The following is a 26406-nucleotide window of genomic DNA, read 5'->3' as shown; positions in this document are numbered from 1 at the left end:
CAACCATTCTGGACTTCAGGCTTTTTCCTTTATGATTGGCAACACGATCACCATAACTTCAAACTTTACTGTAACTAGTAAAGCATTATAGCTACAAACAGAACACACTGAGATGCAGAAGCAAATACCCGGCCAGTGCAAGGTTACAGCTTCCCCAACATTCAAAATAGACCAGTCCAAAGTGTCATTCAACTGGAAATTTCAAAGAAACAAGCCATTTTATCTGTTTATCAGTCCTCACGCACTAGTAAGTTAGCAACAAAACACTGTCTTCTTGAGGAATGTGTGTCCATGTATGTTTCTGATGATGTGGGTAGAAATCCTAGCATGCTGATTAAGTGACCTGCCTGTGGGATTAGCAGTGCATATGGACACAACTCTATTGTAATAATCAGGGATGCACAAAAATGTTGAATTGGAAGCATTAGCCTTCTAATAACAACAGTAGTGCACAAAATTGACTCAGAAGGTTCACTGTTCGGTAAGTTCATAATTTGCTTATTTACAATTAGCTGTTAAGTGCAATGGCGATTCTACAAGGAGCTCTGAATAAAAGTAACAGAACATTATTACATTGTGGAAGATATGTGTCCAGCTGGTGTTTATATACAGTTAAAGGTAAAGGTAATGTTTTTGATCTTGTTGACAGAGTATGAAGATGTATGTTGCAAGCCAGTGATTCTTCAACCCCAAACCTGTAATTTGTGTGCATTGATTATTTCCTACAGTGTCAATGTACTTCTAGAAAGCCTGGTTTCTTCTGTCACGTTCTTGTTCCCTATTAAAATATACCACAATGGCCAGTGCTCTATTGGATTCTTTATTTCCTTTATTTTCAAACGTGCCATGTACAAGCAATTCTCCTCTTACTTTCATCATAATGAGCAGCTTGTGTCCTTAAATCAAACTTTTTCCCCAATCTCAAAACTTTTCAAACCTTTGGCTCTACTCCCCAAAATCTGGTATTATTGAAACACTGCTTCCAGATTCCATTATTTCTCAGCTTACGTGTTGAACATAGAGCCTTTACTTAAGATTCTTAGTGACAAGAAGATTATTGTATCATTTCGGCCAAAGATGGTCTAATGTATCAACCTCGCTAAAATTGGATACGTGGAGTCTTTATGGATAGATTTTAAGGAGTTTTTAAGTTGTATTTTGCTCCAGCTGGATTCAATTTGCATAGTAATTCCAACTTTGAAATGCTGATTCCTTTGTCCTCATACATACAAAGTAATAGGTTGACATGAGTTTTGCTCTACAGATAACAAAAATATCTTTGCACATGTTTCTTTTATGTAAACACACGCGAATGGAGATGGTAATGCTTTTTAATGGCATCAATTTATGGGTCTCAAGCTGTGTGGAGCTAGCGTTTATGAAAGCTCATTTGACACATTATCCCATTTGATTTCAATTTGATAATTTAGTCAGCACTTTTCTTGAGGCACATTAACAATTTTGCAGGCTGTTTTGACATAGCATAAATAGAATCTGATGTTGAAGATAACTGGCCAATTACATGTTTATGATATGGCTGGCAGCAACATGAATCAAAACACTTATTGTTAGATATGGCTTTCCTTCAGTATATATTTTCTAGGACAATGGTCAGTCTTGGATTTCAAACTGTCCATGATATGATAATAATGACGTGGACTTGCATTCTTACCTAATAATATTGTATTAATAAATATTGAATAACAAGTGCAGAAACTATAAAGAAATTCTTATTTACTATACCCTGAAATTGATTGTCATTGACCAATGTCAAATGGGTTCCTCCAGTTGTTACAGCGAGGGGTGGGGTTGTGGGAATAAGCTTCCACTACCTATTGAATGCTGTCAGTGGCATGCATCTCAGATAGCCTCTGACAACCAAATTCTGCTCCTGGTCTTCACCGTAGCTTAGCTACCACAACTGGCGGAACCATTTCTACTGGCAGAAAGGGCAAAGGTGGGTTACTTGCACCTTACAGCCAGTTGCTTCAGGCAGACGTGTTTGTCAGCCATAGTTGGCAGCTCATCTAGGAGAAGGAAAGCTGTGATTTCAAAGCTCCACTGCCTTCCAGCCAAACCCACTCATGGGGAAGGCTTTGGGAGTAAACGCTGAGGAAAAATCCAGAGCTGGAGTCCCTGTGGCAGACCTACATTGAGTTCAGTGCTGACTGGCAACTCTTGTGATGCTGCTGGTGTCAAACTGCCATTCTTTTGGAATCATCAGCCCATGGAGAGGGGGAGTCTGCTGCATGGGCAACAGCTTTTTCTCCATATTGTACTGTGCTGGTTTGCGTACTTACTGAATTTAACAGTTGGGATGCAACATCCATAGTTGTCCTAAAAAACAAAGGCACAACTAATGTCACATGAGAAAACTGCTTCAAGGGCATCTTGAAATTTTCCAATACTAAAATCAAATGCAAACTTCTTAGAAGTAGCTGTTTAAAGGAAAGATCAGGGTACCTCCACCAATGATGCATGTAAAAATTGCACAGTTGTAGCAGAGAGAGCAAATGCAGATTATCACCTCTGTGAATGTCTACATCTGTTCAATTAAACCACAACGGATTGTGATTAATTGGGGCACATCTGGACAGGACATTTTGGCCCAATTAGCTGAAGTTTCATGAAAATAGTTAAAAAGGTATAAAAAAAGACAAACTGAGTAACAAATTGTCTATTTAAATGAAATACAGAACAAATTAGAACACTGCAAATACTGCTGCAATACTGTGTATTAATTCCTAGTACTTATCGACTGAGGAATCCATCTGTGTTGCGTTCTTTTGATTGTAGATAAACAAAATCAGCACAGACATCTTGTGCAGATAATGGACTGCCTTCATACAATGCTGTTGTTGATTGCATCCTCAAGATCTTCATTTTCATTGTAACTTTCAGGATGATTGTCGATACCTGCAAATTTCCCATAGTTTCTTGCTTGCTGAAGTAGTGAAATTGTTTCATTGTCATCTCCAAACCTGAATGTTTGAAACTGGAGTAAGCAAAATAGTTCTGAATTGTCTTACTGCTTATTTCTTCACAGCTATCAGCGACAAAATTCACTGCTTTTTGAACACAAACACATGCAACTGATCCTACTTAAATAGTGTTTGCTCGAAGCACACTGTTGTGTTTAACAGCCGCACAAATGCATGTGACTGATGCTAGTTAGAAACTGTTTGGCAACAGTCTCCTGTTCCAACTGTACAGCACAGTATCCCAAATAAACAGAGGAAATCCTGTTTTTTGTTCTTTAGGCATTATTCCAAATAATTGGCTGCTCTGATTACCCAGTTGCCCAGTTAACCAGAATTCACTGTCATTGAATTATATATAAAGGTAGGCACTTTGCCTGTACAGTGGATCAGTTTGAGATGTTTGAACTGATACTTTTCATGAGAGAAATGTGTATCTATCTCATGTAACCAGGAGACTGTTGAATATCATTGTTTATTGATAAAGTGCACTTATGTATTCTCCTTGGTAATGCTGAAATAACCAACTCAACTGTATTTTAAGTGATACCTTTCAACAATGTTTAACTGAGGGTGTTGTAGGTATCCGCAAAACAAACAGCAGAGGCAGTTTAAGTTTAAGGAAAACAGTTACAGCTCCTTTATTGTCCTCCCAACACAGAACCAAAAGCACGGTAAAAACATCACGTCAGACCAGCCTCTTAAACCCCCAACTCAATGTTGGTAGTTGTGAATTATGTTCCACCCCTCACATTACCTGCACAGGTCCCACCAGAATTCACGAATACCAGCGTTGTGAGCCTGACCGGAGCTTCCCGGCTCGGGTCCTATGTTCCTTGGGTGGAGTAACAGTAGGTGCCTCTGGCTCATCTGACAGTTTAAGGTGATCTGCCGAAATACATTGAGGTATACCCCTCCTACGAAAAAAGTCTTTTCTCTCCGTTCCAAAATGTGGATGGGCCATCGCAAGGAAGCCTATGGGAATGTTGGTGTTTATCATGAAACCGAATGAGTCGGAGTGTAGGTCCGGGAGTGGGAGGTAGGAATAGGTGCAAAGGAATTGAATTTACTGAGGAGGGTGGAACACTTGAGAGACTGACCAGGTGTCAGAAATAAAATCACCTGGTACTTACAATAGCATTCTATGGACCAACTCAGCCACGGACAACTATAGGTCCTCTTTTGGAGCTGTTCTGATCAATAGGCAATCCTGGCAGCACACTCACTTGAGCACCCGTGTCACACAAGAAGCGTTGCCTGAAAGAGTATCCACAATGAACAGTACTCAACCTCGGCAGCTGGAACCCAGTGTTCAAAGACCTCTGATGTCCCTGCGCTGTGGAAGCTGGAAGGTGGTCAGCGCTTCCCAGCGTTGGTACCAAGCGAGCGTGGTAAGAGCACAGACCCACCATCGTCTGTTTCCCAGCCATGGACATGTGTGTGTGGTAGGCCCTGCTGACCAGGCTTATTGAGGCAGGGAAAGGAGGAGGGATGATAAACCTCCACCTGGCTGAATGTAGATTATCGGCCGTTTTAGCAAACTCCTATAGTTGTTCGTGGGTGCATTAGCAAGGGCTATGCAAACTTGTGCTGGCATTGCTGCATAAAGAGTTGTTTAATATAAAAAACAAGGATAGTGGTTTCCCAGGAGAGACAGCATGTAGTCCATTAGCTCCGAAGGCCTAGCATCCCCTAAGCTGGGCAAGAAGAGCATCTGGCGCAATAGTTCAAAAATCTGGAATAAATAGCTGAATTTTCAGTGTAAGACATTTTTTTGTGGTCAGGTGGGACTACTGAGCAACGCTACTAAGTATGGTGTCACCCGAGGTTTTCTCACAGCGTGAGTTGGGCCTCGGCTTGTACAAACCAAATACTCCGGCAGCTTCAAAGCAACTGCATTGGCCGACATGTTCAAAACTTTGGAATCATCTTGCAGCATTGGGGTCACCTGTGTGGGTTTTCGCAAATGAAACAGCTGAGGCATTTTAAATTTAAGGGAAACCATTACCACTTCTTATTGTCCTCCAACCACAGAGCAAGAAGTATGGTAAAATCTTCATGTCATTGTGTTATCTTGTCAGACCAGCCTCCTAAGCCCCTAACTCAGTATCAGTGGTTGTGAAATAAGCATATTGTATGTTTCCACCCTACAATTTTTCTGTACTCTCAGTCCCCAGAAGCTTATTCAGTGAAAGCTAGGTGCCTTCTTCCTGAAGCCTTGGCTAATATTCATACGTAAATAACTTGTGCTGAAATTCATTCCATAATATCAGACTAATCTTTGTAAAAGAAGCTGAAAATATGCTTGTTAATTTGCATATTCAGCAGAAGCAACTGAAGGCAAGCTACCTCATTCCTATTTGTTGAAGGCTTTGCATTGACATTAGGTGCTAATTTTCTTCTCTAGTGACTATAACTCAGAAGCTTCTAACCTACTAGAAAGTCCTTTGAGATATTTGAAGATTGTGAAAGGATTGGAAATGTGCAAGGGCAAAGAAACTTAAGGACAGGCTTCTACCCTACTCCTACATATCACTGTGGTGGTCGCATACATTAGGGGTGCTTATGCCCTCTCACTTAATAACCTAAGAATATGCGTGAGCATATCCAGGAGCTCTGCGATTTAATGTTAGTGTATACCCCTCAGAGACCTGAGTCATAGCTGGACTTGACAAGATGGTGTGAAAGGATGCAATAAGGAAAGGAAAAGAGGAATGTGTAACAGTGGTGTGTAAAAGTGCTGGGTCAATGGCAAGGGAATGGAATTGTCAAGAGAGATTGTTTCTATCTACCAGGTTTGTTTCAGTAGTATAATTGAGCTACGTGCAGTGGCAGATAGTGACACACTCTGCTCCTTAATTAAATGCTTTAAAATCCTTCAGATGTACACAGCAGTATCCTCTGCATGTAACAACATTTCAAAAGCTGGCCAGTCCTCTTTTGCTTTCTCCTTCCTTCTGAGAAGCTGATGGAATGCATCTCCCACTGGAGGGAGCAACAGACACTGATCCAAAGTGATTAAAATTGATTAGAACATACCCAATGAAACTAAGCCATTTAAATTCTCAAATTAAAAACAGAAAATGCAAAGCACTCAGCGGGTCAGGCATTGTATGTGAAAAAGCAATGGAGTTCAGAACTCTGAAAGCAGAGGAAGAGTCACAGGATGCAGGAGAGATGGATAGAGCAAAGGGAATATCTCTCACAGAGGGAGGCTAGGGTTGAACTTAACAAGCTGCTAATGAGGTCAGCTAATTGATGTATTCACAAGGGCTGTTAAGGAGGTAGAACAGAGGCAAAGAAATCTAAAATTGTGAAATTCAGCACTGCTATTGGTAAGTGAAAAAATGAGCCAATATCACAGATGGATAAATTGTTCTGTTATTATACCGATGGGAAAATGATATTGAGTCTTTAAGGCCAAACCAGAAGATGAGATTCTGCTAACTTACATTAGGCCTCATTATTGCAGAAGACTACAAACAGAGAGGTAAGCAAGGGAATAATATGGCAAATTAAAAGGGCAGACAACAGAAAGTTCAGGGTCTTCATACAGATAAATCACAAGAGCTCTTCAAAGAAGTCATGGACAATATTGGTTTTCTCCAATGGATAGGAGACATCTTATAAGCACCAAAAACAGTACATAGGTGAGAAGAAATGTGGTTGAATTGCTGATTCATGTGGAAAGATGGTTTAGGAACCTAGTTGGGGGGATAGGGAGAGATAAACAGACAGATAATTTGTCTCCTATGAATGAATAGAAAGGTTATTGAGAAATGAAGTGCTTGCTTGTGGTGGGAGAGGTAAGTAGAGAAGTAGGGAAGGGAGTGGTCACTTCAAAATTCTGAAATGCAGGAGAGCAAGAGATACATATGTGTAGGTGTATGTATATCTAAATTACCTTTACATTTTCATGGAATAGTGAACGCAGCTCACGAAAGAGTTCTGAAAGTAAGACAGCGAAAGAAAGGTTAGTGAGAAATTACGTAAGATTGTGAATTGATATTACAAAGCCATTGATCCATTTTCCACGGCTAACAACCAACTGGTACTAGAAAAGTAGATGATCAGTTGGAAATGAAATTTTTTCTCACGCTGTAGATATACAGTTCACCATCATCTTTGCTTTCATCTTTTACTATATACCATGCATTAATGGAGATCAGGCCTACTCAATTTATCAACTGCAACATCACCTTGTTTAAAATTCCTTGTACAAACCACGTTACATATCTCTATGTTTTGTTTTTGGAGCTTGTTAGTGTAATGAGTACTTCTAAAATGAAATGTGTGGTATCATGTGACTTTCATTAGATGGAATTAAAAATATAAATTGCCATTCACTGCTTTTTCCTCCATTGGCAAGAGTATAAAATGAATGTGACAGTCATTTTCAGCATTATGTTCAAATATATCATATTAGAAGACCTTAAACTCCCGCAATCATGTTGCAATTTATCTTTTATAGGCATTACTTGAAACTCAAAATCTATTACGAACCCAGGTTTCGAACTTTACCTTCAATCTTGGATATTCCGGAAAATTCTACCATACAGGTGAGAATGTACAGCAAATAGAGTTCAACTGTTTTTGTAAACCTAAAATGAGCTTATGACCAAGCAAAGGTGTTATTTTCAGAAGACGCTAAAGAAAAGAGAAATAAAAGAAGATAAAGATCAAATGGGCACAAGAACATGGTTGGAGATTTAAGGGATGTGACTGAAAATTGTTGGGAAGATGGATTGTGAGCAGACATTAAAAGGAGTTGAGCAGAAATATAGGATGCAGTTACAGAATTTATAGCATAAATGCAGGCCATTCAACCTAGCTGCTCCAAGCTAGTTTTTATGTTCTACACAATCTCCTTCTCACAGTTCTTCAATTCATTCCCATCACCATATTCTATTCCTTTTTCCCTCATGTTTATCAAACGTCTTCTAAAATGTCTTTATGGAGAACAATTTCCCACTTCTTCTGGAAAAGGAACTTCTGTTTTCCTGAATTCAACAAGCAGGCAGGACATTTCAGAGCAAATGCTAATTTACAAAGTTAAAAGTACATTTATTATCAATGTATGCATATCATATACAGCCTTGAGCTTCATCTCCTCGCAGGCAGACACAAAGCAAAGAAATACAGTAGAATCCACAAAAAAAAGAACAAAGACCTTGAAATATCCAAAATGTGAAAAAAGAACAAATTATGCAAACAACCAAAAATAATGAACAAATAATACACAGAACATGAACCACAGAGACCCTGAGCCTACAGCTACGGAGACGGTTCAGTGCTGAGACAAGTGCCGTAAGTGAACTTAATGGGAAGTAAATTACTATCATTTGCTTGTTTAAGTATGGACATGAACACCTTGGATGAATACTCGGAGAGGAGAATAAAAATGCACCAACAACTAGGTAAAGCAAATAGCACACAAGTAAAATAGAGATAGAAATTTAAAGAATGAATAGAACAAATATGAAGCTGTTTCTGTTGGATATGAAGTACATATATGTAAATCACATTGGTAAGCTGCAGCTTCATATCAGCGGATAGAATATGATATTGTATCAATAATAAAGACAAAATAGTAATAACTGAATTGATTAGAAATTGGTTGGTCCAGGAAAGATTGTATTGAATAATTAAGTTCTGTTAGAAGAAAGAATGTACGTTTCAAGAGTTAGCAAGCAGAAAATTCAGAGGTGCTCAAGTGCAAATTTCAAAAGTAAATTTATTATCAAAAAGAATGTCACCATATACAACCCTGAGATTCATTTTCTTGCAGACATTCACAGTAAATACAAGAAACACAGTAGAATCAATGATAAACCACGCCCAATGATCTACCAGTGTGCAAAAAACAATAATTTTATAAATACAAAGACAGAGAAAAAATGATAAATAGATAAATTATCTATCTAAGCATGCAAGGAACAAGTATCAAGAACATGAGATAAGGTGTCCTTGAAAGTAAGTCTATAAGTTGTGGGAATAGTTCAGTGATGAGGTGAGTGAAGTTGAGTAAAGTTCTGCAGCCTCTTTCTCTCTGACTCTAGAGGCTGATGGTTGAGGGGTAATGACTTTTCTTGAACCTGGGTCCTGAGACTCCTGTACCACCTCCCTGGTGGCAGCAGTGAGAAGGCAGCATGGCTTGGAAGGTGGGGATCCTTGATGATGGATGCTGCTTTCCTGTAAATGTTTTCAATAGTGCGGAGGGCTTTACCCATGATGGACTGGGCCATAACCACTACTTTTTGTAGGATTTACCATGCAACAGCGATGTGGTTTCAATTCCAGGTTATGATGCAACCAGACCGTATGCTCTCCACCACACGACTGTTGAAGATTGTCAAAGTTTTAAATGACACGCTGAATCTTCACAAGCTTTTAAGAACATAGAGACGCTGCTGTGCTTTCTTTCTAATGGCACTCAGGTCAAATCATCTAAAATGTTAAGTCTGAGGAATTTAGAGTAGGGAACCCTCTCCACCTGATTTCTCTGATGAGGACTGACTCAAGAAGGTTTCCTCCTTCTGAAGTCAATAAGCAGCTCCTTGGTCTTGCTGACATTGGGTAAAAGATTGTTGTTGTGGCACCACTCAGCCAGGTTTTCAATCTCCCTCCCATATGCAGATTTTTTAGCACCTTTGATTCAATCAATGACTGTCAGCAAACTTAAATATGTCCTCGCTGGAGGAACGCAGTGGGTCGGGCAGCATCCGTGGAAACGAGCAGTCATGTCGTGACAAAGGGTCTCGGCCCGACACACTGACTGCTCATTTCCACGGATGCTGCCTGACCTGCTGAGTTCCACCAGTGTGTTGTACGTGTTGATTTAACCACAGCATCTGCAGTGTACTTTGTGTTAAATATGTCCTTGGAGCTGTGCTTAGCCTCAGTCATATGTACAAAGCAAGTAGAGCTAGGAGCTAAGCACACAGGCTTGTGGTGCACCCGTGTCGATGGTGATTGTTGCCAATCCGAACTGACTGTGTTCTGCAAGTGAGAAAACAGAGGATACAATTGCATAAGGAGGTAAGGAGTCTGAGATCTTGAAGCTTACTGATGAGTTTTGAGGGGCTGATAGCATCGAATGCTGAGCTGTAGGTAATGAAGAGTATCCAGAAGTCATAGAGAAGCACAGCACAGAAACAGGCCCCTCAGCCCATCTAGTCGATGCCAAAACCACAAGCTGCCTTCTCCCAATGACCTGCACCAGGACCATAGCCCTCCATACCCCTATTATCCATGTACCTATCCAAACTTTGTTAAGATCGAGCTTGCGTGGACCACTCATGCTGGAAGTTCATTCCACACTCTTTATGACCCTCTGAGTTTTCCCTCATATTTCCCTTAAACTTCTCACCTTTCACCTTAACCCATGACCTCTGGTTGTAGTCCCACCCAACCTCAGGGGAAAAAACCTGCTTGCATTTACTCTATCTGTACCCCTCATGATTTTGAATACCTTTATCAAATCTCCTCTCGATCTTCTAAGTTCTAAAGAATATAGTCCTAACATATTCTATCTTTCCTTATAACTCAGGTCCTCCAGACCTGGAAACATCCTTGTAAATTTTCTCTGCATTCTTTCAACATTGCTTACATCTTTCATGTACGTATGTGACCAAAACTGCACAGAATACTCCAAATTAGGCCTCACCAACGTCTTCAACAAAAAATCCTGTCTTCATTACTCAGTGCATTAATTTATGAAGGTCAAAAGTTTTCTTTATGACCCTTATCTGCCTGTGACAGCACTTTCAATGAATTATGGACCTGTTTTCCTCAATCCCTTGGTTCTACCACACTCCTCAGTGCCGTACCATTCACTGTATCATACCTATCCTGGTTGGTCCTAATAAAGTGGAAGACTTTGCACTTGTCTGCATTAAATTCTATCTGCCATTTTTCCAGCTGATGCAGATCCCTCTGGAAGCCACAATAGCTTTCCTCATTGTTTAATACGCCCCCAGTCTTGGTGTTGGCCGCAAATTTGCTAATCCACTTAACCACATTATCATCCAAATCATTGACATAGAATACAAACAAGAAAAGATCCAGCACTGATCCCTGTGGCACACCACTAGTCACAGGCCTCCACTCAGAGGCAAACCTTTACTACCACTCTCTCGCTTCTCCTACAAAGCCAATTTCTAATCCAATTTACTACCTCATCCTGAATGCTGAGCAACTGAACCTCTTGACCAGACTCCCATGCGGGAACTTGTCTAGTGCCTTGCTAAAATCCATATGGACAACATCCACTTTTCTGGTAACTTCCTCAAAAAACTCCTCATTATCCAGATGCTTCAGGGTTGAATGAAAAGCCAATGAGATGGCATCTGCTGTGGACCTTTTGAACTGGTAGTTAAATGGGAGTGGATCCAAGTCACTTTTCAGATAGGAGTTGATATATTTCATCACCAAACTCTCAAAGTACAGTGGATATAAGTGCTACTGGATGATAATCATTGAGGCAGGTTACCATGCTCTTCTTGGATAATTGAAGCCTGCTTGAAGCAGGTGGGTACCTCAGACTGTCGAAGCGAGAGGTTAAAGATCTCAATGGACACTCCAGCCAGATGATCAGTACAGTGCTTAGTACTCAGCCGCGTATCCCATCTAGGACGGATACTCTCCATGGGCTCATCCTCCTGAAGAATGCTGTCATGTTGGCCTCAGGGGTTGAATTCAAAGTGTCATTGAGGGCTGTGGGAGTTCATGAAGGTGCCTCCATGCTTTGACAGTCTATCAAGCATAAAAGGCATTTAGGTCATCTGGGAGTAAAACCTTGTTTTCACATGTGTCACCTTGTTTCACTTTGTAGGAAATGATAGTATTCAAGCCACAGCTGTTGGGCATCCTTCAGTGATTTGAATTTTGACTGGAATGGCCACTTCACTTGCCAGTTGTCTTTCTGGAGATCATGCCTGGACCCTGCTTGGTCGCCAGAGATGAATGCCACTGATCTGGCCCTCAGTTTATTCTGGATCTCTTGGTTCATTCAGGGGCAGACTGAATGATTTTGTGGAGACACACTCATCTAGGACTTGATATGAAGTTTGTAACAGATATGGTGTATTTGTTCAGATCCTGTGACTCCTTGAACACAGCCCAGTCTACCGACTCAAAGCAATCCCATAGCCTTGCAGCTGCTTCTGTGCTGTCCTTACATCTGGAGCCTTATTCTTTAGCCTCTGATGTATGCCAGGAGGAGGAGGACAGGCAAATGATCAGATTTTCCAAAGTGTGGTCTAGGGATCAAACAGTAAGCATTCCTTATGGTAGTATAGTGCATTGGGACCCCTGGTGCTGCAGGTGATACCCTGATGGTTATTGGGCAAAGATTCCTTCTAACAAGCCTGATTAAAGTCATTGTCAGTGATTTGAGAAGCATTGGAGTGGGCTGTTTCTTGTTTGCCGATCACAGTATTTAATACCTCAAGTGCCTGCTTAGCATTGGCCTTTGGTGGTATGTAAAATGCAGTTGGGAACACTTGAGGAGAACTCTCTTCTTAAGTAGAATGGTCTGCAATTAATTATTAAATGCTTCAAGTCGGGCTCCTGCCTGAGCTCAATCCTCCCAGCCACTGTCCTCCTTACTCACCCAAATCAACCAGCCCTAAACTTGACCCTTATTCTATCAACCTTTATCTCAACCCTCTCCCTCCAGATCTCCAATACAAAGTTGTGTCCTAGACTTCTTGACACCATCCTGGGACCCAATCGATTTCCCTCATTTGCTGCAGCATGGAAATTCTCAGGGAAATATGGGGCAGCTTTTTAAACTTAGAATGCATTATCTGATAGAGTTGGGGAAGTAGGCACTGTAACATCTTTCTGAAGAGAATTAGATATTACACCTGAGGGGAAAAGCTGATGCAGGCGTGGAAGATTGAGTGCACAATTTGGCCCACTGCTCAGACATGTTATATATATTACCCCAGCCAGCCAGAAAGCTATGGCTCCAGTTATCCTGAGCATCCCAATCCTGCTCAGCAGTAACTTTGACTTCCAGAACAACTTAGTAGCCATTGACAGAAGCCAAGGCTGGGGCTGGATTCCAACCTCCTGTCAAAGTCTAATGTATTGGAAGAGGTTGACATTAACGCTGATACTTAAAGATATTTAATAATAGAGATTTTGTAGTCAAATGCTTAAAATAATTAAGATTAGAAAATATAAAAACTAAATTAAATGCATTAAAATAGGTTGTGAATCTATGATCAAGTTGTCAGAATAAAGTCAAATAAATTGGAAAAAAATAGCTGTACTTGTACAGCTTAATCTCCAGGTAACCATTCCCCATGGAATGAATGGGAGACTAATCCTACACCATTATTGTTTGGTGTAGGTGGACTTGCAGAGCAAAGTTCCTCTGCATTTGTTCCTCAGTTCAGGTTTATAATAGGACTTGAATGCTGTTATTCCTCATCAGAACCATTGACTACTCTGTTCAGCATAATAGTTTTAAAGAATGCAGTCTGTTTCTTTAATTCATCATCATTCTTCACTTATTGTATTGCATGTTTCTATTCCACATTTTATTTTATTTACGAGTGATAGCCATTGCTACTTGAAGCACTTTCAGTGGCACACGCAGCTACATCTTGAACATTTAACTGGTCTAATCTCATGTAGAACATAGTTCTTTTCAGTTACCAGATGGGTCAACAAGATAAGACATTGATGAAGTGAGATAGAGAAAGGTGGGCAGTGCTCTGGTAAAAAGCTAAGTATAACAGCCCCATAAACTCGAGGACTAGTGAAGACCAGCCTATGTTGCCAAGTCAGGCTTGGTTCAGTGTGTCCGCTGCTGAAATCCTCTACAATGTAGAGTATTTGTTACATCTAGTTTTGACTATTCTGTTGCTTGCCTGGCCATCCTTCCTCATTTTGTCTTCTATAAATGAGGACCCAAAACTGCTGCACAGTCTCTACTTGCAATAGTGTTGTTCATCCATCAGTCTGCTTGCTGACCTACCCTGGCTTATGCTCAAGAATTCCCTGGTTCTAAAATCCTCTTCCTTGTTTAAAATTCACTCCAAAGGTTCGCCCCATCTTACTTTTGTAATTTCCTCAGCTTTATAGCCTTCCAGGATATCTGAATACAATTCCTCTTAGTCATCCCTAAAACTAACACTCTGAAGCAATTATGGGAACTATACCTACACTGATCAAGAGCTCTGAAGGTCCCTTTGAAAAATTCTCTAACCCTTTACTTCCTTATCTCCTGTACAATGCTCTTTAAAAGCCTATCTCTGAACTGATTTGTAATTATATCCTCAAATAGTTCCTTGTTGCTTGGTGCATCTTGCTTTGGAACATTCTATAAGTTCAAAAAATTCTCCAAAATTCAAGAGTGGCTAGTATAATGCTTTAGAGTACCAGTGATTGTGGTTGAAATCCTGACATTGTTTGTACAAAGTTTGTATATTCCCCCGGAGACAATGTGGGTTTTCTCTGGGTGTTCAGCTTTCCCCCCACATTCCATAGACGTACCGCTTTGTAAGTTATTAAGTTGAAACCAGAAGCCTGGCAACATTGTATGCCATCCCCAGCACATATTTATACTACGTTGGTTGTTGAGACAACATATTTCACTGTGTTTCGATGTGTACGTGTGGCAAATAAAGCTCATCTGTAGAATTAATTACTCTCAGTGAAGAGATTTGGGTTGGAGAAGGACATCTCTTCCATGTTCTGTTGCACACCCTGAACAGTCACCTCGACTTGCTATTGCCTGTCGCAGAAAAACGCTTTCAGTTCGATTGGCTTTCCTGGTGTCTGGAAATCTATTGAGCTCACCGACAGATTTCTGCCACATTGTGCACCAAGTCACCATGGAGAAGAGAAATATCGACTGAGAATCGGGGGGAAATATCCATAGTGTCCTTAGCTTCCCAATAGAAATCTCACTCTACAAGACATGCTTTATAAAGAAAGAGATAGTACTGGAAGGCATAAGGGAATCAGATGCATCAAACTATTGTTGGCAGGATGTATGGACTTGGGTGAACCTTCACAAGTTCCTCCTTTGAGCTAAGAGGAGGTCAGCCAAGTATATGAGAATACAATGAACAGGGCTGAGTGAAGTATACAGAGAGGAGGCTTGTGCATACTTGAATATTTAGACTGAGTAGCCTGTTTCTATGCTGATAAGTAATTCCTCTGGTGCTGTCAGATTAAATCGTACTTCTCTTCCAGCTTCCTCCTCCTCCAACATGAATGCCTTATTTTATTAGCATTTTGTAACAGACTACTTGGTGCATTTATATAAACGTTGCTCTCCCTGGTACTTAATTTTCAAGTAGTACAAGGCTATATTTTTCTTACTGCCAAAGTGATCCTCAATGTTTGCAAAACTGGAAGAAAGATGCAATGACAAGGGTGAACTTTCCAGACTTCTTCCTATTAAATTAACTTGCTCCAGAATGATTCCAATTGATACCTTTTCTTCATTCAAGGAATCACAGTAGTATCTAATCAGCATTTTAACTTTGTAAACAAAGAAAATCTGCAGTTGTTGGAAATCTGAGCAACACGCACACACACACACAATGCTGGAGGAACTCAGCAGGCCAGGCAATATCTATGGAAAAAAGTACAGTTGACTTTTTGGGCCAAAACCCTTCAGCAGGACTTTGTACTCTCCCGCTTCCCTTATGTCAAATACCCTAAGAAAGGCTCAGAGAACTTCACCAGAATCATGTGACTATTAATTGCAAAATGTGATATTTCATATTCCACTAAAAATTCCATGTGTATCAGCCATCAATAGCCTTACTTCCCTGGGCACATTATTTGTGATGTTCTGGAAAAGGGCACCACAGTAGCGCAATGCTAATACATCTTGGGGTATCAGAGTTTGGGTCTCAATTCAGATGCTGTCTTTATGTCCTCCTTGTGAGCATGAGGGTCCACCAGGTGCTTCCGTCTCCTCCCACAATCCAAACACAGACTGGTTAGTAAGTTGTTTGGTCATTGTCAATTGTCCTGTGATTAGGCTCGGGTCAAATTGGTGGGCTGCAGGCTGTTGTGGCTCATTGAGCCAAAGGACCCGTATCTCTGAATAAATAAATAAGCAAGTGGAATTATAAAGTGGATATTTCATAAAATGTTTAGACTTTGTACACGTAAGTTGTTAGCTATATCTCAATGGCAAGGCCAGAGGGGCACATTGATTCTTGATAACAACAAAATCTTTTCCAGTGGTTCACCATATGCCATTGATACAACAGAGAATGTTAACACCCCCCTCTCTCCTGTCCCCAGTTTCAGAAAGTGATTGAGTCCAGTTTTTGGAATCTGAACTTTGATTCTGTTTCAAAACTGACAGTTGTAAAATTTTTAGGGATGTTTGCAGAGGATGAAGGTGATGATCTGCTGCTAAAGTACGTGAATGAATTTTGGTGGTTTCCCCACATGTGGAGCCACATGCAACCTCATCTCTTCCACAATGAGTCGGTGTTGGCTGAACAAATGATTCTCAACAAGGAGTTTGCATTGGTGAGTATCAGATGGTTTGAGATTATCATAAAATAGCTGAGAGAACTACAAAAGGTGACTAATCATGTTCTTAAAGATGCTCTGTACTGTAAGTAAGAATAACGAAAGTGATAGAACATAGAATAGTACAGCACCTTACAGGCCCTTCAGCCCACAATGTTGTTGCGACCTTCAAACCCTGCCTCCCATATAACCCCCCCCCCCACCTTAAATTCCTCCATATACCTGTCTAGTAGTCTCTTAAACTTCACTAGTGTATCTGCCTCCACCACTGAGTCAGGCAGTGCATTCCACGCACCAACCACTCTCTGAGTGAAAAACCTTCCTCTAAATCCCCCTTGAACTTCCCTCCCCTTACCTTAAAGCCATGTCTTGTACTGAGCAGTGGTGCCCTGGGGAAGAGGCGCTGGCTGTCCACTCTGTCTATTTCTCTTAATATCTTGTATACCTCTATCATGTCTCCTCTCATCCTCCTTCTCTCCAAAGAGTAAAGCCCTAGCTCCCTTAATCTCTGATGATAATCCATACACTCTAAACCAGGCAGCATCCTGGTAAATCTCCTTTGTACCCTTTCCAATGCTTCCACATCCTTCCTATAGTGAAGCGACCAGAACTGGACACAGTACTCCAAGTGTGGCCTAACCAGAGTTTTATAGAGCTGAACCATTACCTCGCGACTCTTAAACTCTATCCCCCGACTTATGAAAGCTAACACCCCATAAGCTTTCTTAACTACCCTATCTACCTGTGAGGCAACTTTCAGGGATCTATGGACATGTACCCCCAGATCCCTGTGCTCCTCCACACTACCAAGTATCCTGCCATTTACTTTGTACTCTGCCTTGGAGTTTGTCCTTCCAAAGTGTACCACCTCACACTTCTCTGGGTTGAACTCTATCTGCCACTTCTCAGCCCACTTCTGCATCCTATCAATGTCTCTCTGCAATCTTTGACAATCCTCTACACTATCTACAACACCACCAACCTTTGTGTCATCTGCAAACTTGCCAACCCACCCTTATACCCCCACATCCAGGTCGCTAACAAAAATCACAAAAAATAGAGGTCCCAGAACAGATCCTTGTGGGACACCACTAGTCACAACCCTCCAATCTGAATGTACTCCCTCCACCACGACCCTCTGCCTTCTGCAGGCAAGCCAATTCTGAATCCACCTGGCCAAACTTCCCTGGATCCCATGCCTTCTGACTTTCTGAATAAGCCTACCATGTGGAACCTTGTCAAATGCCTTACTAAAATCCATGTTGATCACATCCACTGCACTACCCTCATCTATATGCCTGGTCACCTCCTCAAAGAACTCTATCAGGATTGTTGGACATGATCTGCCCTTCACAAAGCCATGCTGACTGTCCCTGATCAGACAGTCAGGACTGTTACCCGGACTATCCCTACTACCTTTTTTGAACAAGGGGACAACATTCGCCTCCCTCCAATCCTCCGGTACCATTCCCGTGGACAACGAGGACATAAAGATCCTAGCCAGAGGTTCAGCAATCTCTTCCCTTGCCTTGTGCAGCAGCCTGGGGAATATTCCATCAGGCCCCGGGGATTTATCCGTCTTAATGTATTTTAACAACTTCAACACCTCCTCTTCCTTAATATTAATATTCTCCAGAACATCAACCTCACTCATATTGTCCTCACTGTCATCAAGTTCCCCCTCAGTGGTGAATACCAAAGAGAAGTATGATTGAAGACTTGTCTGTCTTTGCATAAATTCATATATCAGAATTAATCATTGAGTGAATAAAACTTTAGATTTACCGAACTCCTCACACAAACTATAGATTTCTTACAAATGCATAAAATGATGCTAAGCTTGCTAGCTAAACAGGAGAAAGACAATCATCTGCAATTTGGCCTGCAACAGTATGGTTATTTTGTGCAGCCTCTGTTGATCAGGTTGTCCATTGACAATGCTGTATTAGGTGGTGCAGAGTGTTGTGCATGTCTCACAGCAAACAGTATATCAAATGCAGAGGGAGATTCACATCCTCTCCCAGTAATATTAGAATAATTTCTTGGGAAAATTGCAGTGAGTGAAAAATAGTTGTATGTACATTTTATTGTCACTGTGAGCAATTTTTTTTGATCACAGATTATCAAGCCCTGCTGTAAAATATGCATAAATATCAATGTGAGCAGCAGTATTATTATTTAGTGCTTTTTTATGATTATTTCTTCCTTTTTGTATTTGCACAGTTTGTTGGATTCTGTTCTCTCATTGAATGCCCAAGTTGGGCGGCCTTTCATTGATTCTGTTACGGTTATTATTCTATAGAGTTATTGAGTATGCCCACAAGAAAATGAATCTCAGCATTAATAATAAATTTTCTTTGATCAGGCTTGTTTATAATTGCCTTCTTGGACTGTTATGTACTAAGAAGAATCCAATCTTGATATTAGACAAAAATGCAAGATATTCACCTCTTTTAAAGTGTATCATAAAACAGAATTGACCATTTATAGATTGAGCTTTAAGTTACTACTTTTATGTTCACATATAATTACAAATTCATGAAGTTATAAACATGTTTGATTTTTGTATTCTTTTGAAGTTATTTGCTGGTGTAAGATAAAATGCCAATTTTTTATTTTCTGATTTAAGCTGCTTTTTCTAAACCCATTTCACCCCAAAGTCTTGCCTATAATGAAATCATAACAATACTTGGGTTATCCTTCCCAGACTAATGAATTTCTAATTGCATTAGTGGAAGTTCTATATCTGCCCCAAAAGACAAAACTAACAAGATGACATCCTACTAGATGCACAAAAACATATACACTTAAGGCAGTAAAATACAGGATTAGTACGATACTTTAAGAGCTCTGACATTGCACAGAGTCTATTCTGCTTCCTTGACCTCACTCCTGAAATATTTTTCCCTCTTGGCTCCACTTTACCACTGCTTCTGACTGTGCTGGCCACTTAGAATAGGCTGCAATATTTGCTAATTGTCTGTATGTACTCTTCATTCAATTACCTTCTTATACTGTCAATGAATTGCTCCATTATCATGTAAGATTTGCTTTTATGAAAATTCCATAAGGTGCAATTAACCTTCATCAGGATTAGCTTCTCTCTCCCTGATGGTTCTTTTATAGATTTTATCATCAGCGTGTAATGCTGATGCAAAGACCTACCCGTGAAAGCTTTCAACGGTCAGTTAGTACAACAAACCTTTAGGATTTGTAAGGGAAATGGCCCAATCGGGAGTCAAACTCAGGTTGAAAGTCCAACAATGTACTACTGAGGATTGAGAGTGAGCCCAGTTGCAGAAATCACAATGCAGACAGGAGTTGATGTGCAGATTCAAAAGCCAGTTTTACAGGCAACCCATCCAACTCAAAAATGCAGATATCCAAACAAAGATTCAGTAATCCAAGATCTTGATGCATGAATTAGATCCAGAAATGGTATGCAGTAAGCAGACATCAGAAAACACAGCAGAGACGCTAAAGAAAGCACAGAGGGTCTTGCTACTTTTAAGATCACATTTTAAGACTGAGCAAAGTAAGGTACAGGAAGCAGATTTAAATACACATTTGTTAATTGGGGATGTGCATTCAATGATCAATAACAAATGAGTCCAACCAGTTCTGAGAAAAACCCTGAGGAAACTGTGCTGGCCCCTGCTGGCCAGCCCCAGAATAGACTGGAATCCTAACATTAAAAAATTAGGCTCTGTGCCCATTTTGGTGACAAGATTAACCACAGAATGCCATTTATTTGGTATTTTGGAAAATTCATAATAAAAGCTGATTTTCTGAATTTACAGTGATTTTGAAAAGTTAATTTGTAAGTTCTTAAGATCTTGAAACAGTTTTGGGAAAGGAATATTCATGCAGATGAGTTTAACACACCATCCACATGGGCAGGATCACAGGGCATGGAAAGGGTCAACATCTTAAAACTACCTCCACAGCAGGGGAACTCCAGCTTTGGCTATCTTCAGAGCTGGTGAGCAGTCTTTCTTTAAAATGGTACAAAACATGAAAGTAACGGTCACCATCTTCACAATCTGGCAATCTAAAGCAGTATCGTGGCTCGGTGAATCACATTACTTCAGACCGCCCTCTGAGTCCCACAGTGTACTCCTTTCTCCACTTCATATCAGAGGCACCCACTGACTGGTTATCATCCCAGTAGAAGCATTTTCTTGGCATCCAGAAGTTGGACTAGCATTTTGTTTTACAGATTGTCTTTAATTCACTGACAAAATTCCACATAGGAGAATTACTATAATAATAAAGATGCATAGAATTAAAGAGAACATTGCTAAATGCAAATACATTATAAAGGGCTAGAAAGGATGGGAGCAAGATGATTGTTTTGGACCAGAAAGATGTGGTGACTGATATTCCTCAGTTCCTGGGTTGAGCTCTTGGTCTGGACTGCAACAATAATGTGCTTTATTGATGCACAATCAATATCTTCAGATGAAGATTATGAAAGACTGTTAGTAATTTAGCTAAGCAAAAAAATTTGACAGGTTCTGGATAAATACAGCTCAATGTCAAAAATGGTGTCACATTACAATATTGTCTGGATAAACATATTTTAACATTTTATAGATATATTTGATTTTGTAGCTATACTATATTAAAACAAAGAGAAACAATGCCCCCCTCGAGGAAGCTGGGATTCAGCTTATTATGTATAGTTTCAGATACCCCATTATAAAAATATGCAAGACCAGTGGGTGCAGAGAATAATAAGTTACAGGCACGAGCAATTGTGATTATAGAGACAAACCTCAAAGCTAACAGCTTCTGTTCGCTGGGGACGAGTATGTCCAGATATGTTCTTGAACATTCTGAAGAGTTATGATGTAGTAAACCTTGACAGATTATTTCCACAGGTTATTAAAACAGGAGCAAGTCTGGAGAGTTTTAAGATTTCTCTCTCAAGATTAAATGAAACAGGGAGATTTTAAGGGTGATGAGAAAGCAAAATTCTTTGTCAGTAGCACATGTTTTAAGCATTTTCAAATAATCTGCTTGGTTCCAGGTGTTTTTTACTTAGTATTTAACTTCACAATTGCTTTATTTTGTTTTATGCTTTTATGGTCTCTTCCTAGCTGCTCAGCCTCCTGATGTTTCTTTTTTTCTGTACTCTATTAAGTATGTGAGTTGTTGGTAATGCTTGTAAGGTTATATTTATTGCCATACATAATTCGCCTCCAAAGGTGTTAGGAAAACTTTGCCTGGAATTCTTCCAGACTTGTGATGATGCTACTACCTTAATTGTTTAGGTAGGTAGTGCCAGGTTCCTGGGTATAAATGGGCATTACTTACATGCAAGAACCCACCTGAAGGGATAAATTTGGAAGAACTTCTGGGGAACATCCTTACCAGATTTCAATGGACTGCTGTTAGCTGGACGTCTCACCCAGTGGGCCCTCAGTTCCTGGTTAAAGCTAAACATAGAGCCATTGGTCAGTACTATTTCCTATTTTCCATGTCCCTTGTGTTCCCTTTTAACATACTTAAAAGTATGTCAACATTTTAAATCCATGTCAGATTACACAGGTAAAAGAAAATTGTTTATTTTAAGATGGATACTATTTCTAAAATCAGGAATGTTACATTAAGGCTGAATGAATATGTGTAAACTATAAAGAGGGGTTATTACTAATGGAAATCTTATTGAGAATAAATCAACTAATATGCCAAGAAGGTGTGTTTATTTTTAATTAGTAGCCTGCAACATTCTGTCACAGTCTGTGTGATGTATGACATCAGCTTTCCTATTTTAATGCCACATTTAATCAGTGTTAGGTTTCTTTTTAGGAGAAAACAAGTTTGAGAAAATCTGCTGGTGACTGACATTCACTAATCATGCCTTAATGGGTAATTATGGCTGTTTGTTACTTCTAACAGGAGGAGTAATTAAAATGCAGACTGTGCCACTTCAGTGCCTTTTCCACACATATTCCTCCACAACTTGGAATTTTTCCGTCCCTAATCACATGTAGTCATCATTTTAATCAAGTCCTATCTATTAATCTTTCAAGATGACCAGAAGCCTGATGAAGATAAGAAGAGCAGAATTTGTTAAGTCACAAAAACAAAATGTGGGATCTGAGAGATCATTTTCTTCCATCATTAGTAAATCTTCTCTTGCCTTTGCATAGCTTAATGTCCAGCTGTTAAGTTTCTGTCAAAATTCGATTTTTAATTGTCCTATGCCCACGAGACCATTTCCAGAGGAGCTGACAGATGCTGTTCTGTTTACAGAAACATGGCATTCCCATTGACATGGGCTATGCTGTGGCACCGCATCACTCTGGCGTCTATCCAGTCCACGTTCAGCTCTATGAAGCGTGGAAGAAAGTTTGGGGCATCAAGGTGACCAGTACTGAGGAATATCCGCACTTGAAACCTGCACGATACAGGCACGGCTTCATTCATAGTGGCATCATGGTAAGAAGCAGCTGATTTCCTTTTCAAAAATCTTGGATTGTTGATGCTGTATATATCAAATCTGTCATACCATTTTCATTAGTGTAGATGTTTACTAAAAGTTGGAAAGTGGTTGTGTATTCACCTGAAGAAATTTTCAATAAATTCTGCAGTTGCAAGTAGTAAATCACTGACACAGGACAGAGATACTGCAGATGCTGTGAGTCCAACAGATGAGTATAGACACACATCAGGCAGCATCTATAAAGTGGGATAAACAGTCAATGTTTCAGGCCTTCATCAGGACAGTTACTATCTGTGTATAATTGAAGAGACTGTTGACTACTTTTTCTGAATCTGTAAGTGAAATCATCTGTTTGCATATTTGTCCTCTTATTCTATGAAACTAAATGAAACATAGATAGGAAAGGTTTAGAGAGATGTGGGCAAAGAGACTAGTTTAGATGGGAATCTTTGTCAATGTGAACCAGTTGAGTCAAAAGTCCTGTTTCCATGCTCCATGAGAAAGCAGGGTGGAGGTATGTCTCCAACAAAGGAGGTATAAGGTGCTCCCTCCCTCCGCTAGCCTGCGGGTCGCCCTTGGACAAGCTGTAGCTTCTTCTTAGCCCCCACCCCCCGATCAGGGTCACATGAAGCCATGGGAGCAGATGGTGGATGGTCATATGAGCAGCTGGTGCAGATCACAAGTCCTGGTTATGCAACCACTGACACCAGGTAGAGAATCTCTGAAGAGTATTGATAATGGCTGGGGTCACCCGTTTTGTAAAGACATTGCACAGAAGAAGGCAATGGCAAATCACTTCAGTAGAAAAATTTGCCAAGAGCAATCGTGGTCATGGAAAGACCATGGTCACCCATGTCAGACGAGATGGCACATAATGATGATGGATTTAATATTCAAAACAATTCAACATATAATATTGATTTAATTCTTAAAAAATTGCTGAAATGAACACATGAAAACATGTACAGAAATAATTGACATTTGAAAGCCTAAAATTTGCATTCTTGAAACAGAAATCTTGGAACAAGATTGAAACAGAAAATGCTCAGAACCAGCAATTTTCAGCTGGTTAGAAGTGTCTGTGGAGGAAGAAGAAGTGTTAGCATTTCAGTTCAATGACTTTTTATCAGAACTAGGAAAATTAAACATTTGGAGCTAATTTCAGGTGGTGACACATGCCATTAATCATTTCTGGCATCCAATCCTCTGTAGAAATTGTTTCAGTCATCACTTAATGGGAGAGGGGTGCTGCATATTAAGGACATGAACCAATGCAAAGTCAAAATAGTGATTTCCAAACAGATTAATGGGATACCTATTTCACACAAGAGCCACAATCTCTATCATGAAAGACAAGGGCAGCAGGGTCATAGGAACTGTCTGAGAGCTCTGGAACTACCTGTTTGGCAAACCTCTACCATTCTTTTCTATACCATTCTTATACCATTCCTTTACCATGTGGGCTGCAGTTTTTCCACCACTGCCTTCTCGTGAGCTATTTTGGTTATAAACGTATAACACACAAGAATAGATTTGTGTGATACGGTGGTTCAGTTCCAAGCATTTACTTGCTGGTGCACTTCCACCACACACCTGTCCAGAAGACCATAGCTTGGCCAGAGGTTGGGCTTTGAACTTTATGGTAGAACTAATGCTCCAGACCATTGATGACCATTGTGTCATCAGTCGGGTAGGTTTGGAGATGAGAGGGGTAAAGGAAAACAGAGGAGAATGGTAGCCTATGGAAGACTATCTCAAGAGTGAAAAATTAATTCCTAGTGAAGCTAGAGACAGAATTGGATGCATGCCAGCTACAGCAGGCTTTGTAGGCCATAACTTCTCACAATGTCAAACTGAGCATCACTATGGCTGTGATGCTTCACTCTCTGTTGAGCTGAATGCATTTTGAAAAGGAGAATAAAACAATATCTCTGCGACTTCCTGCAGCATCTGTCTCGGAGTCGATGTTAGAACATCTTTCAAGATGGTGAGCCATTGTGTGGCATCAGGCCCTGATGGTGTACCTGGAGAACACTAAAAGCCTGTGCCAACCATCTGGTTTGAATGCTCAAGGACATTTTGAATCTCTCATTGCTGCAGTACGAGGTTCTCATTTGTTTCATAGGGGGATCGATGACATCAGTGCCCTAGAAGAGCAGGGTGAGCTGCTTCAAAGAATATTGCATAGAAACACTCACTTCATACTGTGATGAAGTGGTTTGAGAGCTTGGTCATGGCTAGAATTGACACCTGCATAAGCAAAGTCCTGGGCCTGTTGTAATTTACCTCCACCACAATAGGTGTACAGCAGATGCAATCTTACTGGCTCTCCGCCCAATGTTGGACCACCTGGACAACAGCGAGACCTACTGTACATCAGGCTGCTATTTATTGATTACATCTCAGAATTCAACAGCATCAAACCCTCACTACTAATCAGCAAGCTTCTGTACTTCCCTCTGCAAATGGATCCTTTAGTTCCTCATCAGGAGACCACAGTCAGTGTGGATCGGAAATAATATCTCCCCCAACTGGCAATCAACACAGGCACCACCTCAAAGGTCTTGTCAAAGGGTCAGCCTCAAGTTCCTGGCTGTCAGTGGCTCTAAGGATCTATCCTGAGTCCAACGTATTTAGCCGAATTATGAAGAAGGCATGCCGGTGGTTCATCAGGAGATTGAGCAGATTTGGTACGCCACTAAATACTCAAGCAAATGGCTACAGATGTACCATGGAAGGCATTCTGACTGATGCACAAGAGTAGAAAAAGAGAGTTGTAAATCCAGCCAGCTCCATCATGGATGCTAGCCTCCCAACTATCAAGGACATTTTCTAAAAGTGATGCCTTAAGGACGTGGAATCCATCATTAAGGAGCGTCACCATCTTCTCATTACTAGCATAAGGGAGAAGGTACAGGAAGCTAAAGACAAAGACTGAGTGTTCTAAGAGCAGCTTTTTACCCTCTGTCATCACATTTCTGAACAGTCCATGAACACTACCTCACTATTTTACTCTCTTTTTGCCCTACTTAATTTTTTATGTTAATTTACGAGGATCATTTGAAGGCTCTAAGCCAGTACTCGCTGAACTTTAGAGGCATAACGGGGAATCTCATTGAAACCTATCGAATATCAGAAGGCCTAGATAGAGTGGATCAGGAGAGGATGCTTCCTACAGTGGTAGTTCTAGGACCAGAGGACACAGCCTCAGAATAGAAGCGTGTCTCTTTAGAACAGAGATGAGGAGGAATTTCTTTAGCCAGCGGTTGGTGATTCTGTGGAATTTATTGCCACAGGTGGCTGTGGAGGCCAAGTCAATGAGTATTTAAAGCAGAGGTTGACAGATTCTGGATCGGTAAGGGCATCAAAGGTAATGGGGAGAAAGCAGGAGAATGGGATTGAGAGGAATAATAAGTCAGCCAAGGCAGAGCAGACTCAATCGGCTGAGTGGTCCTATGT

The 26406-nt window shown here is 40.5% G+C and overlaps 1 protein-coding gene across 8 annotated transcripts in view; it reads left to right on the top strand.

Moving 5' to 3' along the window:
* ndst3 (N-deacetylase/N-sulfotransferase (heparan glucosaminyl) 3) overlaps positions 1-26406 on the top strand; it is a 595362-nt gene that overhangs the window by 474090 nt on the left and 94866 nt on the right. For 7 of the 8 annotated variants that reach the window (XM_059988774.1, XM_059988772.1, XM_059988779.1 and 4 more), the window contains 3 exons: positions 7450-7537; positions 16339-16493; positions 22758-22943. In XM_059988774.1, coding sequence (XP_059844757.1) covers positions 7450-7537; positions 16339-16493; positions 22758-22943 — 429 coding nt within the window. The remainder of the gene's footprint in view (positions 1-7449; positions 7538-16338; positions 16494-22757; positions 22944-26406) is intronic. The other variant, XM_059988781.1, reaches the window with a different exon arrangement.

The sequence above is a fragment of the Hypanus sabinus genome, chromosome 14 (genome assembly GCF_030144855.1).
Source record: "Hypanus sabinus isolate sHypSab1 chromosome 14, sHypSab1.hap1, whole genome shotgun sequence".
In the NCBI taxonomy this organism is placed as follows: domain Eukaryota; kingdom Metazoa; phylum Chordata; class Chondrichthyes; order Myliobatiformes; family Dasyatidae; genus Hypanus; species Hypanus sabinus.
The sequence above is the reverse complement of the archived record's forward strand: the minus strand, read 5'-3'. Positions and strand labels throughout refer to the sequence as shown.